Source organism: Astatotilapia calliptera, chromosome 8, assembly GCF_900246225.1.
Source record: "Astatotilapia calliptera chromosome 8, fAstCal1.2, whole genome shotgun sequence".
In the NCBI taxonomy this organism is placed as follows: domain Eukaryota; kingdom Metazoa; phylum Chordata; class Actinopteri; order Cichliformes; family Cichlidae; genus Astatotilapia; species Astatotilapia calliptera.
In genome coordinates this window covers 3,866,258-3,892,969 of record NC_039309.1, presented here as the reverse complement: position 1 = coordinate 3,892,969, position 26,712 = coordinate 3,866,258, and the positions used below count along the sequence as shown (strand labels likewise).

The window sequence follows — 26,712 nt, the reverse complement described above, 5'->3', positions numbered from 1 at the left end:
TAGAAGGCACCGTGCTCCAGTTCCTCCTGGAGGATCCTGAGGTGTTCATAGGTAGATTTCTGGGTCTATCCCTGAGTTTCCTCCTAGGTGTGCATGTTTGAAAAACCTCCTGAGAGCTACTGTTAGATTTGTATTGTTGATTGTCATTTATGCTTAGAAATATTTACTTCTATATGCTTAGAGTTTTGTAATTAGTTGTAGATTGGTAGAGGTTTTGCCTACTTGTGTCTTGCTTTGCAGTGTAATTATATTGTCTTCAACGTTCCAGCGGATGGGTTCAAGCTACAAACCTATCAGCTACATCTAGGAGACATACTGGTCGAGATGCCAACCTTTTGACACAAAGGTGCAGAAACCCCTCCAGATATCTGAGTTCCTCACCCTTCCTTGCAGGAAGCTCTTGTCTGTGGCTGGATCTGCAGTCTTATTCTTTCAATAACTACCCACATCCAATCATTAAACTTGGAGTATTGTGCTACTGTGAATGCCAATCCACCTTCCTCACTCGTAAACGCGACCCTCAGATATTTGAATACCCTAGCTTGAGGCAAATACTCTCCCCCAACCCAGAAGAAGCAATACTAGTTATTAAAATTATATTTATTTACTTTTATTTAATTATTTACTTCCTACTTTGCACATTTTAAAATAAATCCACTGAAATATGATCCTTTATTGTTAGTCATCTAAAAGCAACATTAAAGTTATAAACACATGAATGAAATAATCGTTATGATCACGTATGTAATAAAAAGTGCTGTTGCTTTAAGAATATGTCTTTTACTTTACGTGAAATTTTTAAATACTTCTTGTGCACTTTATAAAATAGTTACTAACACAAAGTGATCTTTAAACTCTCTGGGCAGTGCAGCTTTTCCTATAATACATCTGTATGAGGCCACGAGCTGCACATAAAACCCAAAATCATACCTAATATTTTCTACACCAGCTGTCTGCACTGTATCTGTTTTGATCAAATATTCCCATTTCCATCGGGCTCCTCCTCATTGAGTTACTCGCTTAAAAAGTCCCGGAAACGCCTCTGCAGTAGTGCACCAACTGTGCTTTGTTCCTCAGCTGAAAATAATCGCAGAAAACCAAAAACTGCCTGAGTGAAGTTTGATTAAAAACTTCAGTCATGAGGAAGGCTTTATCTTATGGTGAAAAGTCACTGTGCTAACTCTGCTGATGCAGACACTACACAGTTCAAGATGATTCCCGTGCTGATTTACACAATCACCTGTGAGTGCCTCGCTTCCAGACAGCTATGTAATTGGTGCCTAAGCACCGAGCACCAATCAATGTAGACATTACTGAAGCCTTTAGCCATGCAGCTGGTGTGCAGAAGTAGCTGCTGCTTGTGGACATGCTCAGTTGCCAGTCGGGTTTCAGTCATTAGCTCTACCTCATCGAATATGTAAGAAGGAAAGTCAGAGGTGACACCAACAGTGCTCCAGGAACATGACCCACCGAGCCACCGGGGCACGGCCTCCTGTTAGACAGACCATCAGGGTGTTGTTGCCCCTATATCCGCAGGGAGGCTGACCTGGAGCAGACACTATGATCGGCCCTGGCTCCGAGCCCACTGAGCTGTCAGCCTCGCACGCCGAGGGCTAAGTGGAGACGGGGGACATGAACAGCATGGAGGAGATCAGGGATAACGAGCAGAGATGGAGGTAGACTGCAGTCTGTCTGAGACTGCCTGCATTAGTGAAGCTGAAAGAGAGCTGCAAGGCCACTGAACTGAATCATTGTGGGGGTTTGAGATGGTAAAGTGAGACCAGTTTGGGTTTTTCAGTTTTTTGTTTTTTTTTTTTGCCATAGTGTGATTGTCCTATTGTCCCCGTGTGTCCAGTGAGCTATGCTGTCGTCGACAGGATGTGTAGATGGGGTTAATGTGCACTGTGGAAGCAATATCCACACTCTATAATGCATAATGTGTAGCCTGAACACAAAAAACACAAGTGAGCTACGACTACTGCTGCTGCTGCGGCTGCTGTGGGAATTCTTTTCCCATACAATAAAGAAAGTAACCAGCAGGAGAGTCTCGCTCACAGACAACAATGAATCATGTAGCCACCATAATTAGTGGCTATAAGTGGGTGGATGTCAGCAGAATAGCTCAAACAGCATTAAGTCATAACATTTGCCTGGCTCTTGACTTTCTTCCTCGAGGGTTACAGTTTGACTAACGCCTTCTGTTTTTATATATTCATGAAACGTCTCATCTGTCTCTCCTGCACTCTTCATTGTACCCTCCCCATGCACAGCAGAGTCCTACAGTGACAAACACACGTACACACCCTGTGGAACAACAAGTAAAATCCTGTTAGAAAGAATGGAGCTGAATGTTTTTGCTGTCAGGTGATGATGAAGAGGTGCACTCTGCATTCTCAAAGCGTAACAACTACAGGGTTTGTCCTCCTGTCTGACTCAAAAAATGGTCATAACCAACAAAAATAACCTCATAAAACTTAAAACTAGCAGCTGAGGCCAAAAACGTTCAGGAATATGTTTAGGGAGGCGACAGATCGGTGATGAGCGGTGGTGGGTGTATTTCCACTCGCTTCTATATGGTCCGAAGCTTTTTTGAAACTAGAGATGATGCCCCCTGCTGGCCATTAAAGAAAAACATCGCTACTTCCATCCCTTTTACACTGCTACACAGGTTTAAAATAACTACTTTGGGTTTCGTTTTGGTATACAGATGGAAGACATTCTGTCTCATCAGGTAAAAACAAGTGTCAGGATGAATTGGTGGATGTTTTTTCACGTGGTTATTTCTGGATTTGGCTAATATTTGTATACGTCTGACTGGCATTTACTTCATTATCAGCGACTGTGAGCTTTGAAATTCAAAAATATGCATATGTTGACTGGCAGGCAGGCAGATGCAGACATTACTGCACACAGACTGATTTCTTTGAAATGGCCTCCTCAGCTTAGTGGATTTCCCTCCTGCTTCACTTTTCCTCAGAGCACATCAGTCTTGCTAATTGCCTGGCTCGCTCCACTTTCTCCACACCCGTTGACTTATGGCCATTGATGTAACTAACATGTTGCCAGTTAGGAAGCTGCTCATGTGCAGACCATGCTTGTGCACCATCTGCAGGCAGAGTATATTTTTAGACGCTATACCAGGAGAGGATCGTTTTCAGTAAAGTACTTTTATAAAGAGCACCATCTGGTTATGAACTACAAATTAAAACAAACCTTCTAATCACTCATAGACAGGGCTCTGTATTTTTTGACAGTGTAGGGAAGGAGAGGTTTGGCAGGGAAACTGTTCTCATGATATGTGGTGTGTGTCTCAACCGCTACAGCAAAAAGATGTCCCGTATTTCACATTTTGACAAATCAAACTGGATGTTTCAGTGTTCTAGTTGAGACATTTTAAAGTGTTTCCCAACACGGTCACCTGCATGAGGAAAACACTCAGGACTCTTCCTTCTGTCTAAATCTAAGGAGAACATTACGCACAATAATAAGCCAACAGGAGCTGGGTCAAACCAGCTTGGGGTCCAGTGTTGGGGAATAGAACCACTGTCGGTGGGACATGGACAGGATAATTGTACACTCACCAGCCTTTTTATTAGGTACATCCGTCCAACAATACTCCCAAACAGCTCGGTGTTGATGCGTTAATCTAAATCAGATCCACAGACTGTATATAAAAGATGCGTATAGCTATCACGCTGTTACCTATTAACAATCAAAATTTTGTCTTGAAGCCTCACGTGTAACATTTTTGACTGTTTGTGTTTTTTATGGCACAATAAGTTGCCATGTTTGGACAAAAAGGTGGAGTGCTAATTTATCAGCTAATGCTAGCAGTCTCGGTTCACGCAGAAGCCCATATGTGATCTTTTAATATAATTATGGGCACAGAGAGACATATTTTAGGTTAGTTTTATTACAAATGAGATGCAGTTGGCTCTTAGCTGTTATAGTTTTTACTTTTATTTAGCTTTGATTTTAATCTAGCCCAAAGACCAGTGAGCTCACGCTTTGACATTTGACGTCTGTCCTTCAACAATTCATAAAAGTCCTCCTCTATCAGTGAAGTCGTTTAGTGAAACTCATGCACAGTGATCACCTAATGGGTCTTCATCGAAGTCAAAGTCGATAGCTTGTGAAATGTGTTGGATCTGTTGAGTCAGATGAGCTTCTACGTCAGTTCAGTTTAATTTTGTTTGGGTTCCACGGTGGATTTGCTTCTTTCAGTTTGTTTTTCGTATGGGTGGCATTTCTCAGGGGGAAGATTTAAACAGCAACTTTGATTTTTATTTAACTAAAGTGTTTCTTTCACTCATAGTTTGAACTTTAGCAACCTCAGCTATCGAATCACCCGTCACAGAAAGTGGCCACGCCCCTCAAATGAAGTCATGATAGAAGTTAAGCGGCAGACTTTAGTCTCTGTGCATTTGTCATGAAGGGTGAAATTAGCCATAAAGATCAAAACCATTAACTTGGAAGTGGAAGTGGATTGACTCGCTTTAGGAGCCAGCTTGAAGTGGGCAGTCAGATCCATTAATCATCTAATAATTTCCTTTGAAGGCTAAACTGCTGCTAAAATCGTTACCCCTAAAAGCCTCAACCAAAGTGTTCAAACCCTCTGAACTGAATTTTATTCTGAAGGATTTTGACTGTTTGAACTCTCAGCACCTCAGATGCACGTCTAACTTTGTTAACAAGACTTATTTTATTTTAATTGACTTTTATGTTTCGCAGGGTTGTAAAATATGTATACAGTGTCTTTCTGCTCTTATCTTTAGTCTACAAAGGATAGACTGGAGGCCTTTCTCTTTAAGTAAGAAAGTCTTAGTAGATTTTCTCCATAAAAAAGCTTTTGTTCTGATGAAGAATTTGAGCATTTTTAAGCAGAAGTTGTCATTTATACAATACAAACTGATGCCAGTATAGTTTCTAATTGTGAGTCATCCTAATTTAGCACACTCCTTGGTTAAAGCTGCTTGTGTCTGAAAAGAGCCTGCGGGTTATTTTCTCTGCTCTCCACCTAAACGCTAAAAAGAATCATCTTTTATTTGGTCTTTGTTGCGGGAGTCGTCTGGCTCTGTCACTGATATTTATACACAGGGATGCTGATGTTCTGTCCCAGTGTTTATTTTATAAATGAATCATGCCCGTCAGATTTCAAAGACTCGAGGGTTGCCCTAGTTGCAGATGTTTTGAGTTGCATGCATTAATTCTGAAGAGTTTCCTTTTTAAATGAGATTTCCTCACACTGAAAAGAGTGACAGTCAGATAAAACGAGTGTGAACACAAAAAAAGTACTGCCATTATAGGAGGATTTAACCATTTGCGTGCCTCGTGTTTGTTGGTATTTATGTTCAGTGCTTTTGCTCTCCTCTGTTTTCCCTGCTCTGTGACACAGCACAAAGCCGAGCCAGCAAGCAAGCACTCATCCAGCTGGCTGCCTCCCAGAGCCCAGTGTGAGTCTGATTAGTGGCCACTAATAGATCTCGATCCCTGACTCATCTGTCCCACTGTTCGCTCAATGATACCAATTACTCACCTTCAGGATGTGTCCTGGGCTCAGACAAGCCAAAAATATCACTTTCTAATTACCAGGACTTCCTCTTGGGGTCGGAATTGATGTCAGGCGTGGGACCGTGGTTTGGTCTGTGAAGTGGGAAAGGTGTAAAGCTGAGTGTTGCTGTAGGTGCAGTAATTTGGTGGTGAAACCAAAGAGGGATGTGTATTAGCTGTCTGGTCTTTGGGGGCAGAATTCAATCGTCTGTCTGTGATAGAAGGTAGCCGCTTGATAACCTCACTCACATACCTACACTCGCTCTTTCATCTGACATCCTCATCATGCGCTCGCTCGTCCTGCTTTAATGGCAGCAGGGATGGACCCCATCCTGACTGTTGGTGTATTGATGTACTGAGTGACTCCAGAATTGGATACTTTGACCAGGATGAGCTGACATGAGTGTAAAGTTTGGGGAACGAGTAGCAGCCTCACTGAACATACACGGTTAGAGGATCAGAGAGATGACTGAGCCTCAGCTGTCCCCGCCCCTCTTCCACAGACTGTCCTGAATTATCATTCTCTTTGAAGATGGATCATCAAATTTAAGATCTAACCCCCAGTCATGCTCAGAAATCTGCCGATTGGTTTGTTCTCGGCGAAGCAGCTGACCCAGCTGGCTCTGATTTTCAGAGACGACACCCGGAAAGAAAGCGCCGACGTACGTGCGAGGCTAATGTTGATGCACTGATAAATGTCAATGTTTACTGACCGTGTAACGATGTCAGCTGTGGATAAATGTCACGCTGAAACACCGCGCCTGATTGTTTGTGATATAGATGTACCTTTATCAAAGCCCTCGTTCCTTATTTTCATCAGAAGCAGAATCAGAAATACTTTATTAATCCCGAAGGAAATTATATCAATCCCAGCGTCCCGCCGGCTGTGACCACACAGCCAGGAGACTGATGGGTACGGCGTGTCTTTGGTGGAAAGGCAAAGAGGCCGACGGTGTTCTGGAAGTCGATAAAAGCAAGTTTATGACACCCTGCCATGTTGAAAAGGACACATAAGAGACTTGCAGTGTAACTAGGCTCTCAGCTTTCTGTGAACGGCTACAAAGCACATTATTTGTCTGTGCTTTTACAGTGACACAGAAATCTTTTCTGATGTGAGACAGCCTTTCAGAAATGTTCAGAAGCAAGCGATCCGATGCTTCCAACTGCTATCATCGTGTTTCCCTGCACTCTGACTACTTGGGCTGTCCGTCTGGTTTATTTGGTGATTATTAGAATAAATCAGACAAAGATGTGATTGATTTTACAGTCTTAGTTATTCAGTCACTGCTAACCAGCTCCAGCAATTTCCCCTGTATTTTTTTTTTTATCACCAGGTAGGTCGGTTTGGGCTCACTAAGGCTGCAAGCCCAAATCATGGTTCAGTAAGTTCCTGCAGAGGATGAGGAAATTACTGGAAGGCAACTGTGGTGTATATGTTATCTGTCAGGGTTCAGATATGTGACAGGCACGATTTGGACCCGAATGCAGGACTCAGGAGACTCCAAAAAGCAGCTTTAATGCTGAACTCTTCCAAAAATACAATAACATAAAATAGCTGAGCAAGAACAAACGATCCAAAAATAAGGAATCTCCAGAGAAACATGGAACAAGGAAATACACAACCACAAGGGATGATGCAACAAAGGGCAATGAAAGACACAGACAATAAATAGAAAACAGGTGAAAACACAGCAGAAGTCATTGAAATAATGAGTTGAAATGGGGAAGTTAACCTAAAAATGAGGCGCAGCGAACAATAAGTCACAAAATAAACCAGGAAACAACAAACTGAGGAATCGCAAAAAGAGATGAAGACACACAAGGATACAGAGAAGGTTGGATTACCTAATAATCCGAATATAAGCAGGAATCAACCTCAACAGAGACCAGCCAAGGTAACAAGAACTAAAGAGAAAACACACCTTCAAGAGCTGCAGAAACGTGACAGTGTTATTTCGTAATTTAAAAAAGTACAGTCTAATTCTATGGGAGACACTTTATGGTCGTTTCTCATAAATACAGCATCTCCGAGGATCAGCTGGATGAGCTTCAAAATTGACACCGCTGTTGCTGATGTTCTGACAAGGATCTTTTTGAAGACCCATTGGGCCCAATTTGTCTATCACAGCGCTGTGATCACAACCCTCAGGGTGTACCTTGTCAGCTGTGATAGTCTCCCCAACCTCACAACCCCCCTCGGGACCTTGAATTGGATAAGTGGTTAAGAAAATGGATGGATGGATTTTTCTGTGAGAATGTGTATTAATTACAGAAGTTTGAAAGTACAGCTTGTAACTGCATTTTCTGAAACACTAGCCATGCAGGCAAATTAGATGGTTGTTTGTAGTGAATTTCGTGCAGCTCGCACACTTTATTCATTGTGTGGCAGCTTTTAGTTGCTTTTCAGTAGCTGGGCCCACGTCCTCATTTTAGGTTTGACAGCGTTTTAGTAGGTAAAAGTGAATGTTTTGACATAAATGGGGAAGGCCTCGAAGGGGACTGGCGATGGCTCCTGGGCCTGGCAGATCCCCATGCACTAAATAGAAATGAAGAAGCTAAAGAATTGAAAACAAGGAGGGACAGTGGGGCACGTGAACGAGAATGAGCAGCTTGCAGAACTGGGGGAACCTATATAGATGACAGCCGGAAGGAGCGTGTTTGGAGGCGTGGTCCTGCTCCTGAAATTCTGATACATAATCTCCAATTATTCAAGTTAGTCTGCTGTAGTTGACCTTAAAACGCTGAAATGTACATTCACATTTTAGTTATGTTTTAGAAGGTATTATGGGGCGATAACAATGTTTGAAATGTGGAGCTCTTTCAGCTCTTCATTACCATCTCTGAACATCTGGCTAGTATGGGACAGATGTCACACACAGACATACGGTAACACAACAAAATGAAAAATCATGCTGGAACACTAAAATTAGGCTCTGATATCCATCTGCACGATCACTTATCAGTACACATTAGTTAATTGTGACTATTTCTCAAACTGCTGTTGGATAATGACATCACTGGTGAACGATCAATAGCAGCCAACAAAGTGAATATTGGCTAATACTTGATGTTTGCACTGATTTGAGTAGAAATACTGTAACTTTGCTGTACTCACAGCCTGTCAGGGTTTTAATTACAGGGAAGAAAATGTGCACTTATATTCTGAGCATATGGCTTTTTCTTTTCACCTTTTCTATCTTTCATTTACAGTAAATCTCCATATTATCAAATACAAGTTGCATGTTGCTGCAACGGAGGTTTGCCTGGTGCCTCAGCGGTCATGTCAGCGGGGGGATCCGGGGGTTTCTCTGTGAATTTCACATTCCCGTGGCAGCTTGCTTGGTATTTGCTCAGAAGTTTAGGGTTTTTTTCACTGTAAAAAGAAGTTTTCTTCCCATGCACAGTGGACGCTAATGCTTTTGTCACTTTTTACGGAATCAAACTCAAAGTAACGTCAGTACTTCCACGCTTTAAACGCTGCACGGTTGTACTCTCCACGGACTCTGCATATTATCCATTGTTGATCTGCACACGCCGCACACACTTACATCATTGCCATGAGACACTCTCACAAACAAAATCAGTTTAATAATGCAGTAACACAGCGTGCTTATGGGAAAGTAACAGTAATCTAATTACTTTTTTGCAATAGTAATCCCTTACTTTATTTATTTATTTTATTTATTTATTTATTTCATTTAGAAAGAGGATCAATACATATTAATGAGCATTTTAACAAATGTAAATATGCCAGATTACAGCCTTGGGCTCATTTCCATCTGCAGACCCTCTGGCAGGTTGGTGTTAAACACAAGTTAGTAAAAACATACAGAGACACTATTTACAGGTCATGTGACAAGGACAAAAACAGTGACCACATTATACTAGAACAAACAATGACAAGAAGAGTGGACACAGAGGACAGTATAGATAACAACAACAGAAACACTTCAATTTTATTGCACATGCCCTGACTGTCCCGATGTTGCACTGACCCATTACACTAATAGTTGTTTCCCTTTTTGTAATACACTAACTCTTTTTCACGTCCAATATAAAGCATGATTATTAAACATGATCACATGTTTGTGTGTCCCTCATCCGCCCCTTTTAAGTGACTCTCAAAGATGAGGAGACTTGTACTTCCCTCACTGACAGTGGACTGTTCCAGAAGCTCACTCCCTGATATGACAGAGCATCTGTGAAAAGGTGCCAGTTCACAATCACCTCTAACAGTGGATCGAGTCAGTCGAGACCCGGCAACACTGCTAAACTTTTGTTTAATAAAATCACTCATTGGTGGAGGCGCCAGACCATGTATAACTTTGTATATTAGACAGGAAGATTTAAATCATTTGAAATGAGTAAAATTTAGAAACTTGTATTTATCTAAAATTTGACAATACGAAAAAGGTTTACTTTACTCGCTACTTGAAAAAAGTAATCGGATTACGCCCATCTCTGAGAGTAAGTGACTGCAACTGGTTGCAGGTCTAGTTCCCAGTAATGAAGCAACCATTATTACTCATGTATGATGCATGCAGGTTCTTCAACCGTGGTCAAGTTGAGTATTTTTGGTGCACCCGTTTGAAATTTGTATTTCATGGCGTTTTGAAGCAGGAGATGTTGTGAATAGAAATGGGAGTGGTAAAGGAGGCGTGGGAGGTGGACAGAGGAGACAGAAGACAAAAGGCCAAACAGATGAACTTGCTTTCTCAGCAGAGGAGAGGACACGGAGTTACCAGAGTGCAGCAGTGTTTATCTTAAGGATGTACTGCTAGACTGCTATCCACACACAGGCAGTGCTGGGCTGTGGAGAAAAACCTGTTTATCAACTCTGAACCTTTTAAAACATCTCTATCGATGTGCTGTCATCATTTAAAGGTAATACGCAACAACAAAGCTCAAAGAATCAATGCAATCTGCTTTTATTGGCTAAGCAGACAGACACTGCAGGTTTGCTTTTTTAGCAGCAGCTGCTGATTTCTACAGCTACACAATTACATAATGTGTTACAGCTGCATCATTGTCCTGCAAATCCCCTGTGTGTTTGAATTCAAATCCACCGTGGGAAATGTCAACCTCTGCCTCGACAGATAAAACTACAATTCTGTAAGTCGACGGTGTCTGAGTGTAAACACATTACACGGCTACTGCTGGGAAAAAAAATACCCTAAAAAGGGGCAAATATTTCAGTTTCATTTAGCAAAAATCTTACTGGCTCTTACATAATTTAATGTCATCATCATCATTAGGAATTATTGACATAAACTGTGGGAAGCTCTAAAACATATATTAAAAAATCTAAAGCTATATTGTCTCAGAGGGGTTCCCTCTGTACTTCCACTTTAAAATGTATGACTTTGAATCAAGCATTAAATAGCCTTAGTGTGGGATTAAAAGTGTCTTAAAAAGGCCAAGTTATATTAATAAATATTTATTAGATATAATTGATTATCTTTCCCAAGCTGCTTGCTTTAAATGCCAGAGGAGCTGATGCAAGAGAAATTTCTCCAAAGGGTTAAAACTTCATATTATATGCATGAAAGTGTCGGACTTCTAAAACTGACTTGACAAAGTCATTTCTACGGAGAGAAAAAAGCAAAGGAGATTATGAGTAAGAGTAGATGCTTGTTTACTTGTTCAGGACGACACTGGTAACATTTCCTTCTTAGCCAACATAAACATGAAGCAGGACTCGTCTTTGTGTGAATGACTTTTATTTTTAGTAGTTTTATGAGAGATAAAGATGATGTGCAGGTGAATCCATTTTAGCGCTTCTGTTGTGTTTTCACTGTATTCACTTCCAAACTTTACTTCTTCAAATGTCCAGCTTTGAAATTAAATAATAACACTAAAAAACAGTCCCATCAACCCAGCAACCCACTGCACTCATTGTGTCACACTGTCTCTAATATTATAGGAAAGTAAATAAACCACAATGTGAGCAACTGATCTGTACAAATAGTAGAACTAACCATGGCAGAACATGGATACCACATGACCTTTACCCCAGAAAAAATGTTTAGTGTGAACGCAAAACCTCACACTTGCCTGTAGTGGCAGGCAGGAAACTAAGTGTTTCCCAACCTTTTCGAGCCACAGCACCATTTCACATTAGAAAAATCACACGGCACACCACTGGACAAAAATGTGGCAAAAAGCATATTGATCGTTTTTTCCCCGTGCACCAGGAGCAGAATTGGCTCAGTTTGTCCCCAGTATACCGCTTTTGGCCACTACTCTTGCTAGGGCCTTCATCTGGGTAGGAATTTCCTCCAAGATCCAGGTCAGATTGACTACTTTTTCTTTTCAAATATTTGTCTTGTTATTATGCACTACCTTGTTTCACTCCCAGCATTCAATTTCGTGTTCGTCTTCTTCTGTTTTAGTGGCGGTTGGCAACCCATTTAATTGGAGCAAGCGGGTGTTCTGCCCGTTACTCACGCCGGTCGCTTAGAGTACTAATCAGGTGAAATCAGATAATCTTCCACGGCACACATATGTGCTGCGGCACATTGGTTGGGAAACACTGCTATTGTCAGCAACTGCAGACTAAAGCACTGCAAACGCTGGTTTGTATTTATTTAACATTGCATGGTTTATCCACCAGAGGGCACTCTGCAGATTGCCTATGGCAATACATGCATTCGGAAAATCACACACAAAACAACCATCTGACCCACGCATAGATGAGCAGAGCATAAACTAGTACGCAAATAACTACACACAACAAATATTAAGGAAATACATTTGTGCGTTATGTAAATATTTGTCAGAATCTGTTCTGCTACTTTCTTCACCTCACCTATTCACAAGCGTTCACCACACCCGATGGGGAAACTAGGAAAATATTTAGAAAACTGATGTTAGTTTGCTAGAAATCCAGGTGCTAGATGGGGTAGCAGCTCAGCTTATGGCAGATCAGCTGATACTGTTCTTCACGTCCTGCTCGCAAATCTCCCTTAAATTATGCTATTTAATCTGCTTTAGGCTCCAAGCCACTTTGCAACCCACCTCCACAGTAGTCACTTCGTTTCCATGAAATTTCTGCTCCCTATTCTGTCAGCTGATTTCCATTCTGTGGCGTTACTGCTGTTCTCCTCACCTCTCTACTCTGCCACATGTGCAGCTGGGAGGGTAGGGATGTGTTGGGAATGAATATTTAAAGTAAAAATACTGCTTGATATTCCCTCCCAAGATTGCTCATCCCACTCCTCTCTCAAATGACTGTGCATAATTTTGTTTGACATGCTAGCTTCTTACCTGAAAGTTACAATGTGAATATTTTATTTATTCTCAGAAAACATAGAAAAAGTGACTAGAAATGTAAAACTATTGCTCACAGAGATTTTCAACATCAGCTAGAAGTTAAAGTTACTGTGGTACAAATGATAAAGCTGTAATAAAAAGCCAGTTGACAGTGTAGGCTATATTAGATCTGAAACTATCAGCCAATTAATCAGAAGACCTACATGTAGCTATGATAGTAAATGGAAAGATTTAACTATAAAGGCAGGTTATCAACGAGATCACTGCACTCACTGTCCACTTGTTGTATTTTTTGCAATATCATCCTGATGCAAAGCCAGTCACGTTAGCTGATCCCTTTTTCTAGACATACAAGCAACAATTTCTTGTGTTTTGGCGTTTTCTCCATATTCAACCTGCAGTCTCGCCTCTCTTATCTTCTCTATCTGTGCTCATCAGAGAATCAGTCAAAGCTGATGTTGCCTGAGGCTTCACAGAGCAGTCCTGTTCAGGGTTAGGTGTCCTTCAGGTCTATTTAGTCTGCAAACTGACAAAGGGTTTTGCAGCTCAGCTGTATGAAGCTGGACTCAGTGGTGGTGTGGCTGTAATATGGGTGGCTGTAATAGTAGGAAAATTTTTAACTGCTATTTTGAGACACGGCCTAACTTTTCTTTTTTTTTTTTTTAGTAAATAAATTATAAAACACTCTGAGGAGTGAACTGGAGTGAACTGGAAGCTGAACTCAAGGTCAGAGAAAGTACCAGGGACTGGTAGATCTTGAAATTGTTAACTCAGGGTCCCTGTGCTGCATGGTACATGCTCTGCTCTGCCACAGTAGGAGTACTACTGCTTTTCCTGATAATAATTGCTGTAATTGCACATCTGAGAATAGTAACACTGTTAAATGTAGGCGGACATCTTACCTAAAGGGACGACACAGGCTGTTCTTGATACGGGTGATTCTAAGGTTAGACGTATGAGGCAATCACCTCGTCTTTTTAAGCTCCACGCAGCCACATGCTGCTTCCCTGTGATCCTGAATGCAGCACCTCGCTGCTGGCAACAGTTTGGAGAAATTTTGTATTCAGCGAAGGCAGAGCTTGTTCCATTTATAGCCTGCTTGGAGTTTGCGTTCTGATCTTGTTTGGGTTTTATTTTAATTTTCGAGTGCCCCGGAGAACTGGATATTATAATTTGTGGATGGAGGAGCACCGTTTCGTTCTTTTTTTCTTCTTCCTCGCACTCATTCCTGCCACAGTGCCTTCCTCTGTAATTAATGGTCTCTGATGAGTAGTGAATTTGTGATGGGGAAGTAGAGAAAAAGACAGAGTGCACTCGGTTCCAGCCACTGGCATCCTTCCAATAGCTCATACTTGGAGTCTGATTGAGATTATGTAAAAATGATGAATGAATAAATGAGTGAGTCACTGGGAGGAGGGCAGAGAAATGAGGGAGAATTGATTAAAGTGGGAGAGAACGAAGGAAGTCTTAATAAACTGTTATTCACTGTTCATGATGGAAATATTTAAGTGATATTAAAAAGCAAACCGAGTACTGAATATTTCAGTGGGGGGTCATGTTTGGCCTGACATGCTGTAATGTGGTTTAGAGATTATTTCGTTTTGGAGCGTTAAAATGGGAAAAAAGAACGTTCCCGACCTATACTGTGGTTTTGGGGTAAATTCTTTGATGCTAATTTAATAAAGTACTCCTCTGTTACAAGTGGCAAACCTACATTGCTGCAGGTGACTCTTAACATTCTCTGACTCTAAAAAGAAGTACCTTACACACCAATAAAAAGGAGAAGTATTTGTCAGACAAACACCTGGCTGCTTATCCTCTTGATTTAGCTGAAAGTCAGTGGTGGTGATAAGCTGCTACACCTCTGCACTGAAACGTGGAGGTTGAATTACTTTGGGCATCTTGCTAGGATGCCTCTTAGGTAATGTTCGGGCATGTCGAGCTGAGACGAGACCCTGGAGACGTGCTGGAGGGATGATGCCTCTGGTATGGTTATGCCTCAGTGCCCCACCTAGAAGAGCCAGAGGAGAGAGAGATCTGGGCATCTCTGCTTAGACTACTTCCTCCACAATAGCAGCAGAGATTGATGGATGGATGGATGGATGGATGGATGGATGGATGGATGGATGGGTGGATGCATGGATGGATGCATGCATGGATGGATGGATGGATCTATAGATGGATGCATGGAAGAATGGATGGATGCATGGTTGGATACATGGTTGGATACATGGATGCATGGTTGGATGCATGGATGGATGGATGGATTGATACATGGATGCATGGTTGGATACATGGATGGATGGATGGATTGATACATGGATGCATGGAAGGATGCATGGATGATGGATGCATGGTTGGATACATGGATGCATGGTTGGATACATGGATGGATACATGAATGGATGGATGGATGGATGCATGGTTGGATACATGGATGGATACATGGATGGATGGCTGGATTGATAGATGGATGCATGGTTGGATACATGGATGCATGGTTGGATACATGGATGCATGGATGGATACATGGATGGATACATGAATGGATGGATGGATGGATGCATGGTTGGATACATGGATGGATACATGGATGGATGGATGGATTGATAGATGGATGCATGGTTGGAGGTGAATTTTTCTTTGCAGTCTTGCAGCAGATTCGCCGTATAAGATAAGATAAGATAGAACTTTATTAATCCCTCGGGTGGGTTCCTCTGGGAAATTCGACTTCCAAAAAAAGCACAACAACGACCGAAGTTACAGTTACAGAATTGTTATATATATATATACACACACACACACACACACACACACACACACACACACACACACACACACACACACACACACACACACACACATATATAAATACAGAGACAAATATAAATAAAATATACAAAGGGGATAAATAGAATAAATAGGAATAAAAAATAAAAATACAAGTGAATTGCACATTTCAAGTATTGAGTCTATTGCACTGTTGACTATTTACAAAAAGTATTGCACAAGGTATTGTACAGTGAGGTGAAGAGGCACTACAGCTTAGTTGTTCCCCCCTCCTTTGTCCTCCTGTTTCCCCTCCCTCTCCCCTCCAGAGAGGAGTTAAACAGTCTGATGGCGTGTGGGACAAAGGAGTTTTTAAGTCTGTTAGTTCTTGTCTTGGGGAGAAGCAACCTGTCACTGAACAGACTCTTCTGATTGTTTATGGCCGTGTGCAGAGGATGCCCAGCATTGTCCATAATGTCCAGCAGTTTCTTTAATGTCCTTTTCTCTGCCACTGTCACCAGAGTGTCCAGCTTCATGCCGACCACAGAGCTAGCCTTCCTGATCAGTTTCTCCAGCCTGGATGAGTCCCTCTTTGCTGTGCTGCTCCCCCAGCACACCACAGCATAGAAAAGTACTCCAGCAACCACCGACTGGTAAAACATCCTCAGGAGCTTCCTGCAGATGTTAAAAGACCTCAGCCTCCTGAGGAAGTACAGTCGGCTTTGGGCTTTTTTATACAGGTGCTCTGTGTTGCATGACCAGTCCAGTTTATTGTCCACCCACAGCCCGAGGTACTTGTACTTGTTGACCACCTCCACCTCCTCCCCCTCTATCTATACTGGCAGTGGACCTGCTCTAGACCTCCCGAAGTCCACAACCAGTTCCTTAGTCTTTGAGGTGTTGAGTTGCAGGTGGTTTGTGTGACTCCATGCGACAAAGTTCCTCACCAGACTTCTGTACTCCTCTTCCTGATCATCCCAGATACACCCCATGATGGCTGTGTCGTCTGCAAACTTCTGAATGTGGCATAATTCAGAGTTGTAGCAGAAGTCAGAGGTGTACAGGGTGAAGAGAAGAGGGGACAGCACAGTTCCCTGTGGTGCTCCTGTGCTGCTGACCACAGTGTCAGACGTGATGTCCTTCAGCCTGACGTACTGTGGTCTGTCGGTGAGGTAGTCGGAGATCCAAGCCACCAGGCAGGGGTCCACCTCCATCCTGTTCAGTTTTTCCTGAAGCATACAGGGCCGGATGGTATTAAAGGCACTGGAAAAGTCAAGAAACAGGATCCTGACCGTGCCTTTTCCCCCATCCAGGTGTGAGTGGGCTCTGTGTAGGAGGTACAGGATGGCATCCTCCACTCCGACACCCGCCTTGTATGCAAACTGTAGTGGGTCCTGGGCATGTTGTACCTGTGGTCGGAGGAGGTTGAGGAAGAGCCGCTCTAGAGTCTTCATAAGTCATTCAGCTCATTGGGCCGGTTCTTTTTGGGGACCGGGACGATGCAGGATGTCTTCCAGAGGGCGGGCACTCTCCCCAGTCGCAGACTGAGGTTGAAGACTCGTTGTAGCGGCTCCCCAAGTTCAGCAGCACACGCCTTAAGCATCCTAGGACACCTTGTCTGGGCCTGCTGCTTTTCTGGGGCGAAGCTTCCTCAGTTGCCTCCTGACCTGATCCACTGTGACACTGGGAGATGTTTGGGAGGAGGGGAGGGGGGGAGATGTCTTGCTGCTGAGAGAGGGATTGGAGGAGGGGGGTGTCATGGTGTCAGGAAGGGGGGGAAGCGAGGGAGGCAGGAGAGTGGGGAGAGGACTCTGTAGTGAAGGTGAGGGTGAGGGTGGGGGGGTTGTGGGCTGGTCAAACCTGTTGAAGAAGTTGTTGAGTTCGTTTGCCTTCTCCACAGTCCCCCCCACTGTGCTTTTCTTGGTGTTGTGGCCTGTGATGGTTTTCACACCATTCCAGACCTCCCTCATATTGTTCCTCTCCAACTTCTGCTCCACCTTCCTCCTGTAGCTGTATACTACGTTACTAGACTACGACTGCTGATTCATTGTTAATGCGAGGGCTGTTACACACAGCAGTGTCATCACCCTGTACTGCTGTAACAAACTCCGGCTTCTAAATCCAACATTCAGGGAGCAAAAATAATCTGAAGTAAATCTGAGTGAAGCACAGACGAGTATGAATGATTAGACCTCCGCCCAATGAAACCATAAAGCTAACAAATGGCCTCTGTCAGACTCTTTGGCCAGCAGTGGCCAAGGCTGTGCTGCTGACACACACTTTTACACACTTAGAGGCTAGTAATGAGAAATGTTTGGACGCAGCCTTGAGCAGGTTTTGGAATGTGTTCCCGACAGCTGAAATATGGCATCAGTGGCCCAATCACAATCATTCTCTGGCTTTTTAGTCTCCCCTCAACTCTAATGAACACAGAAGAATGAATCATGCAGGGAGGTCAGCATGGCAACTTTGTATAAGCATGTGTGGGAGGAACAAACATCTTGTTCTGTGAGTTTGCATTATTAGCATCCAGTAGAGAATGAAACAGACAATTTAATAGTTTAAGGGGACAGAGGGATTTATGATCTTGATATGGAAGGCCAGAATATTCGAGTCCAAGTTTAGGCTTGGTTTTGATAAATGGAGGTAATTCCTTGGAATTATCCTCAGTGGGCTTGTACACGGGTTTGCATCCATGCAAGCAAGGCAGAAATATGACAGTGACATCAGTGTCAACTTTAAAGATTCAGCAATGTGAGTAAAATAAAACAATTCAAGGGCAATTCATCAGATGGACTGGCAGCACCGATAACAGCTGAAGAGCCGTAATAACAAAGGTGGTGCCAGTAGCAAGCTGGGAGGAGGTGGCAGCCCATTAACCATCACCAGGAGCAATAATAGCATGGTGGAGTTAAGGAGAAAAAACACCATGCAGGGCTGTAGCTGCTTTACACACGGATGAGTAATGCCATGATTTAAGTAACACGAGCTGCTCTGGGTTTTATGTGAACATTTGCCTACTTGAATTTACTAAACAAATGAGATACTAGAGGGAGGACTGGAATAAATTCACCTGAAATCAGTATGCAGTAAAACTGAGGCTCAAACGGAAAATGTCAGCATGTTCAGAGATGCTTTTTTAAAAGGAGATCTGATGAGCAAAGGTCAGCCATTAAAATCTGTCATCGGTAGGAGGTGGCAAAGTTTTGCCAGGGCTTCAAAACCAGTCGAAGGAGCCCAGAGGGGCCGTCAGTTCATTCAGTTATGTAAGAATTATGTAATCCAGCACTCATTACAGATAAAACAAGACACGGTGCTCAATTAGTATATCACCGGTGAATAAATTCAGTTAATATATGCAGGTGCATGTCCAAAGAGGGCCTCTCTTTCAATGTCAGGTTTATCCTCTGTTTTATTTATTTCTAATCAAATTATCTGATTTCCTGTGGGATCCCCTGACTCAGTCCCCACCGCATCACCCAAATGGAGACTTTGGAAATGCCTCTGAAATATAGACTCACCCAACACTTTTTAGGTACATCTTGAGACCCCCTGGTGTCTCTGGAGCTGCCTTTGTTCTCTGTGGCACAGATTCAACAAGGTGCTGGAGAAATTCCATGTTCACATGAAAACATTGCACAGTTGTTGCAGATTAATCAGCTGTACACCTGTGATGTGAAACTCTCATTCCTCTGCATGCCAACGGTGCTCTGTTCGACTGAGGTCTGGGGACTGTGGAGGCCATTTCAATAAAATGAACTCATGCATCTAACTAAATGCATCAAATTCCTGCCATGTGATTGGCTCATGACATACTTGCATTAGCGAGCAGTTGAACAGGTGTACCTAATGAAATGGCTCATTCATGTATGTAGATGATAGCATTAAAACCATTGCATTTTCTTCAGAGAAACACAAAAGGAAACATTTTCCACAACTGGCTGTGAATTTGGAGAATTTTGGCCTCCTTGACCTGTTCTGGAGGCGCTCCTGAAGGCACTTCCTGCCATCAGGGAGGGCTGTTACCATGGGGTGATGTTTGGCAGCCGCAATTAGGGATGGGTATTGATAAGATTTTAACGATTCCGATTCCATTTTCGATTCTGTTTAACGATTCGATTCCTTATCGATTCTTTTTTTTTTTAAAAAGGAGAACACTAAAGTCGATTAGCTTAGAACTGTGTTTTATATCTTCTCTTTGAACAAGATAGAAATTTAGGAGTAACATGGCCTTACAAACGCAGCAGTGAGATCTTAAGAGATTCACAGCCTACGGCTCTTTAATGGGGTGTCACAGGGTCCCCAGGAAAAAAATGTATATGTAAAATAATAAAATAAATATTCTCCTGTAGCAATAACAAAATTGAACATAAATTATTCTGTAGCAATTACACAAGAATATCCAGTAATGTCCCTGCCTACAATTAAACACATTCACTTACCAAAGTGAAATCGGGGGCATCTGCTGTGGCAAATGGGTCCAAGCCTTTGACCACAAACTTAGACACTGCTGGGTGACATTCGTCTATCCTGGCCTGAAAGGAGACGCTACCGGTAGACTGCAGCGAGAACTGCCAGCATCTGAGCCAGACAGACTCTGTCTCTCTCATCATGGTTATCTAAATGCAACGCACAGTAATAGCAGGTTTTGTAATAAGGTAAATCGCGCTAACATAATATGCAATTCTAATTGATTAGTTACCTGCAGTATTAACGGGAGAGGACGTGGAAACGCTACCGCTGCTGCTGGGTTGAGCTTCGCTAGTCCGGAGCGGATCAAAAACACGACATTCGTTGAAAGCAATCGCGTGTTTTTTGAGCAAATGCTTTTGCATATTCGTAGTGTTTCCTCCCTTTGATGAAATCTCTACTTTGCAAGTATTGCACGTTGCCCTGTTGTCATCCTTTCTCATAAAGTGTAACCAAACTTTTGAGCGTTTGTGCCGCTCAGGCGCCGTGTTTCCTACTGGGTAAAAGACGCTACTCAACGTGATGACGTCATTCGGGGCGACTGGAATCGATAAGGGAATCGTTTTTAAAAGTGGCAAACGATTCCAAGGAATTGAAACAGTGGGAACCGGTTCTCAACAAGAACCGGTTTTCGATACCCATCCCTAGCCGCAATGTTCAGGTGTGTGGTAGTAACATTCAGATAACCATGTTTTCCCAGCAGGACCTTACACTGGAATGAGTAGAGGTGTGGGAATATCAGGTTTCTGCAACTGTCTTCCACCCAACAGCTTTGCATCTCCTGCCAAAGACAGAGAGGAGGGGGAGAAGCCATCTGTTGAGGGCTAGTTGAAGGTGGTGTCCCAACATCTGATAAGTACTGCATCAGTTATCCAAATCATTTCTCTCTCACATCCCTAATCTGAGATAATTTAGCACTAACCAGAGTGCAGAAACTGCATTTATGAGATGTGGGATGTCCAGTGATTTTGCCATTAAGAGTTCTTAATTCCAGTTAATAGAGTTTAATATTTTCCTCAGTCCTTCCCACTGTTTTCTTTTTGTGTCTTTTCCTGTATCAAGTTTGTTTTTGCGTCTGAGTTTCCCGAGTTACTGTTACCTTCTTCCTGTTTTACTTTGATAGTTAGTTGCCGTCTGTCACGGCCGGGCGGATCGCACACAGTAATTCGGCGTGCCCGTGTGGCGTGCTGGCTAGACCCAAGCGCGGCGAAGGCTAGCGGTGGGTTTGGAGCAGACACGCAGTTATTCTAGTAATGACCTGAGCACGAAGCGTGGCTTCGGAACGGTCGTTACAGACAGAGAGCGAGCGGAGCCGGGAAGAGAAAAAGGATCGAAAGGGGTTGTAACTCACAGTTGCTGGATCAGGCGGAGACTGATGTCGCAGAGTTTCGGAGCTCGTGACACGAGGATACTGATGTCTGAGCGGCGAACAGGTGGGTGGCGTCTCTCTTTTAACCCCGGCCCCGTGATCAGCTGATCACAGCCGATCACCGGCTGACAGGACCCCCCCCCGAGGACCGGCACCCGACGGGCCAGGACGGCGGCGACGGAAATCCGAGATGAGGGAAGGATCCAAGATGAAGCGGGACGGCACCCAGGAGCGCTCATCAGGGCCGTAGCCAGCCCAGTCCACCAAATACTGGACCCCCCGGCCCCGGGGACGGGAGTCCAAGATCCGACGGACAGTGTAGACAGGACCCCCATCGACGATCCTGGGCGGGGGCGGGGCCCGGGAGGGGGGCGCCAGTGGGGAAGCGACGTGCCGCTTAAGCTGCGAGACGTGGAAAACCGGATGGACCTTCATGGCGGGCGGAAGCCGGAGACGGTAAGCCACGGGGTTGAGCCGGGCGGTGACTTCGTACGGGCCGACGAACCGGGGAGCGAGCTTCTTGGACTCGCCGCGCAGCCGTAGGTGCTTAGAGGAGAGCCAGACGCGGTCCCCCGGCCAGAAGGGGTGACCCGGGCGGTGGCGGCGACGATGCTGCCGGGTGTACAGAGCGTTGGCCCGGGAAATGGCAGCCCGCGCCTTGATCCAGGCCTGGCGACAGCGGCGGACCATCCGTTCAGCAGCCGGCACGTCGACCTCCGCTTCCTGATGGCTGAAGATAGGAGGTTGAAATCCATGACAGACCTCAAAGGGCGAGAGACCGGTGGCGGAAGAGATGTGAAGGTTATGAGACAACTCAGCCCACACCAGGTAACGAGGCCATAGCGACGGTTGGGCGGAGACGAAGCACCGTAAGAAGCGCCCCAACTGTTGGTTGGTCCGTTCAACCTGCCCATTGGTCTGAGGGTGATAGCCGGACGAGAGACTGGGAGACGCTCCGATCAGGCGGCAGAAGGCCTTCCAGAACCTGGCGGTGAACTGTGGCCCCCGATCGGAGACTATGTCCTTGGGGAATCCGTGAAGCCGGACGACATGGTCCAGGAGGAGCTCGGCCGTCCGTTTGGCGGAGGGGAGGCCGGCCAGGGCGACCAGGTGCACCGCCTTAGAAAACCGGTCCACAAAGGTGAGGATGGTGTCAAGACCGTCTACAGATGGAAGGCCGGTAACAAAGTCAAGGCCGACATGGGACCAGGGACGTCTCGGCACCGGGAGAGGGTGAAGGTCGCCAGCGGGTGGCTGGGTGGAGGACTTGGCCCGAGCACAGGTGTCACAGGCGGAAACGAAGTCCCGGACGTCCCGAGTCATGGAGGGCCACCAGAAGGCACGACGGAGGAGCTGGAGGGTTCTGTCGGGCCCTGGGTGACCAGAGAGCGGGGAGGAGTGAGCCCAGAGCAAGGCCTCCTGACGGCACCGGGATGGCACATAGAGCCGCCCAGCTGGGGTCTCCGGCGGAGGCGGTTCGGCGGTCAGGGCGTCCCGGATAGAGTCCTCCAAGGGCCACCGAAGGGGGGCAGCGAAACAATGAGACGGTAGGATAGGCCCAGGGTCTGACGTGAAGTCGTCCTGGGTGAACTGCCGGGAGAGGGCGTCTGCCTTGGTGTTCTTGGAGCCAGGGCGGTAGGCGAGGTGGAAGTTGTATGGTTCGAAGAATAAGGCCCAACGGGCCTGCCTTGGGTTGAGCTGCTTGGCAGAACGAATATGGATCAGGTTCTGGTGATCAGTCCAGATCAGAAATGGTTCTTTCGCTCCCAGGAGCCAATGCCGCCATTCTTCCAAGGCCCACTTGATGGCCAGGAGTTCCCGGTCGCCGACACCATACCGTCGCTGCGTGTCGGAGAACTTCCTTGAAAAGTAGCAGCACGGGTGAAGTTTTCCATCCGGGCCGTGTTGAGAGAGGACGGCGCCAGCGCCAACATCGGAGGCATCCACCTCCACCACAAAATCTCCGGCAGGATCAGGGTGGAGCAGGACGGGAGCTGTAGCAAACCGACGAATAAGGTCTCGGAAGGCCAGTTTCGCACCAGGGGGGAGGCAGAAGGGCTTGGGCAGGTTAGCTGGTTTGGTGAGGGATGTCAGTGGCGCGACAATGGTGCTGAAATTGCGGATAAAGCGCCGATAAAAATTGGCAAAGCCCAGGAAGCTCTGTAGCTGCTTAAGGCTGGAAGGCTGAGGCCACTGGGTCACGGCTTGGAGCTTTTGCGGGTCCATGGTCAGGCCATTGGAGGAGATGGTGAAGCCCAGGAAGGTAGTGGACCGTTGGTGGAAGGCACACTTTTCCAGTTTGCAGAACAGCTGGTACTCGAGCAGCCTGCTTAGCACGGCCCGCACATGGCGAATATGGTCTACTTCGGTGCGAGAGTAGATCAGGATGTCATCCAGATAGGCAAACACCCATCGGCCCAGCATGTCCCGCAAGACGTCGTTGATCAGGTGTTGGAAGACAGCAGGGCTGTTGCAGAGGCCGAAGGGCATCACCAGATACTCCCAGTGCCCGTTAGGGGTGATGAAGGCCGTCTTCCATTCGTCCCCTTCTCTAATCCGCACCAAATTGTAAGCGCTGCGTAGGTCTAGTTTGGTGAAGATGCAGGCCTGGGAGAGGGAATCGAGCGCGGTGGATAGCAGAGGAAGAGGATGGCGGTTCTTAACAGTGATTTTATTCAAGCCTCGGTAGTCTATACAGGGGCGAAGCCCGCCGTCTTTCTTCTTTACAAAGAAGAACCCCGCAGCTGCAGGGGAGGTAGAAGGGCGAATGAAGCCCTGTTGGAGAGCCTCAGCGACGTACTCCTCCATGGCTTTGTTCTCTGCGGTTGACAGCGAGAACAGGCGACCACGAGGAGGAACTGCTCCCGGGAGGAGCTCGATGGCCATGTCGTAGGAGCGATGAGGAGGGAGAGCGGCGGCTCGCCTCTTACTGAAGACCTCGGACAGGTCATGGTAAGCCGGAGGGATCCTATTCAGATCGACGGGCTCCGGGGGTGACGCCTCTTCTGACTTTGAGTCCTGTCCAGTCCGGAGGAGAAGGCAGCGGCGTGAACACTGGGGACCCCAGTCCAGGATCTGGCAGGAAGACCAGGAGACGTGGGGGTCATGTCGACGGAACCAGGGGTATCCGAGGATGAGAGGAGAGGAAGGGGCCGAGACTACTAGGAACCGGATCTCCTCCTGATGATCCCCGACAGACATGCGGACTGGCTGGGTCTGGAACTGGACCGGGTAGGGTTGGAGTGGTCGCCCGTCTACTGAGGTCACCGGGAGAAATCGGTCGACGGAAGTCAATGGGATGCGGAGCCGAGAGGCTAGTTTTTGGTCGATGAAGTTCTCGGCGGCTCCGGTGTCCAGGAGGGCTTCGGACGAGAGCTGTTGGTGTTTCAGGTGAAACGTGACCGGTAGCAGAAAACGAGAGGGATCAGAGGAGTGGGAAGGGCCAGGTGGGACACCCCCGCAGTCTACCTGGCGTCGTCGTTTCCCGGCCGTAGCGGGCACTGGGGACGGCGGTGTCGAGCTGATCCACAGTAGGCGCAGAGGCCCTCACGCCAGCGTCTCTCTTTCTCCTCTTTGGGGAGTCCACCCAGCTGCATGGGCTCCTCGCTGGATGTGCTGCTTGGGCTAGCCGTGGCTCCATCAGAGGGGGGAGGAGGTTGCGACGACGTGGTCCGCTGAGGCTGGAAGGGTTTTAAGGCCCGAGGGGCATGGCGAGGCCGCGACATCACGCGTTGGTCGATCTTCAGGGCAAGGTCCACGGCCTCATCCAAGGTCTTTGGGGCCTCGCGGCCGGCCATCTCGTCTCTGATGTAATCAGCCAGCCCCTCTAGAAAGATGGAGCGCAGAGAAGCATCTCCCCATTGAAGCTTAGCAGCCAGGGTGCGGAATCGGGAGGCGAAGTAACAGACTGGTCGGCTGCCCTGGCGTAGATGAAGCAGCTGTGACTCCACTTCCACTTCACTGCTGGGGGGAACGAAGGTCTTTTTTAACTCCTCCACAAACAGAGCATAGTCATTACACGCTGCAGACTTATTGTTGTAGAGAGCCGCGGCCCATTCCTGAGCCTGGCCAGACAAGAGAGAGGTGAGCATCGCCACTTTTGCACGGGCAGTGACGTATTTAGTGGGTTGACATTCAAACATCATGTCTAAGGTGGCGAGCAGTCCATCAGGCCGGCCGTCTACTCCGTTCCACTTGTCGGGTAGTCCGATCCGGGGTTCAGCGCTCACCGGCGCTGGCTGACGTTGCAGCGAGGTGACGGAAGAGGAAAGCTGGAGGACAGTTTCGGTGAGAGACTCCATCTTTGTGCTCATCCGATCCACCACACCGCGGAGATATAACACTTCGGCTTTCAGCCGTTCGAATTCCGCTGGGTCTACATGCGGCTCAGACATCCTGTCACGGCCGGGCGGATCGCACACAGTAATTCGGCGTGCCCGTGTGGCGTGCTGGCTAGACCCAAGCGCGGCGAAGGCTAGCGGTGGGTTTGGAGCAGACACGCAGTTATTCTAGTAATGACCTGAGCACGAAGCGTGGCTTCGGAACGGTCGTTACAGACAGAGAGCGAGCGGAGCCGGGAAGAGAAAAAGGATCGAAAGGGGTTGTAACTCACAGTTGCTGGATCAGGCGGAGACTGATGTCGCAGAGTTTCGGAGCTCGTGACACGAGGATACTGATGTCTGAGCGGCGAACAGGTGGGTGGCGTCTCTCTTTTAACCCCGGCCCCGTGATCAGCTGATCACAGCCGATCACCGGCTGACACCGTCTGTGTCTTGTATCCAGTTTTACTTCCTCCCTGTGGTTTTATTGATTGTGCACCTGTGTCTCATTTCCTCCCAGCTGTGTCTAATTCTTTTGATTAGCCCTCAGTGTGGGAGTATAAATGGTGTTGTCTTCCCTTTGTCTTTTGTTACAGCAACTGTTTGTGTTCTTTCTCTGTTTCCTTGTGTAACTTCTGTTGGATTTCTTTGGCTTTATAGACTTACTCTTGGACTTGGACACACATATCTGCTTGCCAGTGCTGAGTAATGAATTAATAAACACACGCAGAGAGTCGAGAGGTGCAGTTCAGTGACTCAGAGTAGCGGATGAGGCCTAGCAGACAGCGATGGGTTACAACTACCTGCATGTGGACACCTGCTAAACGGGCCAGATCTCTAAATACAGTTTGGATAATGTACTTTGGGGTCTGTATCATTTTCATAAAGGAATGAACCTTCCACAGAGGTGAAATGTGTATCTTGCAGCAGGCTCTAAACACGTTTGTTCTGCTGTAAGTTTGG

General features: G+C 46.0%; 1 protein-coding gene across 4 annotated transcripts in view; it reads left to right on the top strand.

The window, feature by feature from the left end:
- srcin1b (SRC kinase signaling inhibitor 1b) overlaps positions 1–26,712 on the top strand; it is a 145,553-nt gene that overhangs the window by 30,836 nt on the left and 88,005 nt on the right. Inside the window, exon 1 of one of the 4 annotated variants that reach the window (XM_026177948.1) lies at positions 25,976–26,124. The exons of the other annotated variants lie outside the window; for them this stretch is intronic. Coding sequence (XP_026033733.1) covers positions 26,067–26,124 — 58 coding nt within the window. The 5' untranslated portion in view covers positions 25,976–26,066. Of the gene's footprint in view, positions 1–25,975; positions 26,125–26,712 lie in introns of those variants that run through there. 4 annotated transcript variants of the gene reach the window in all.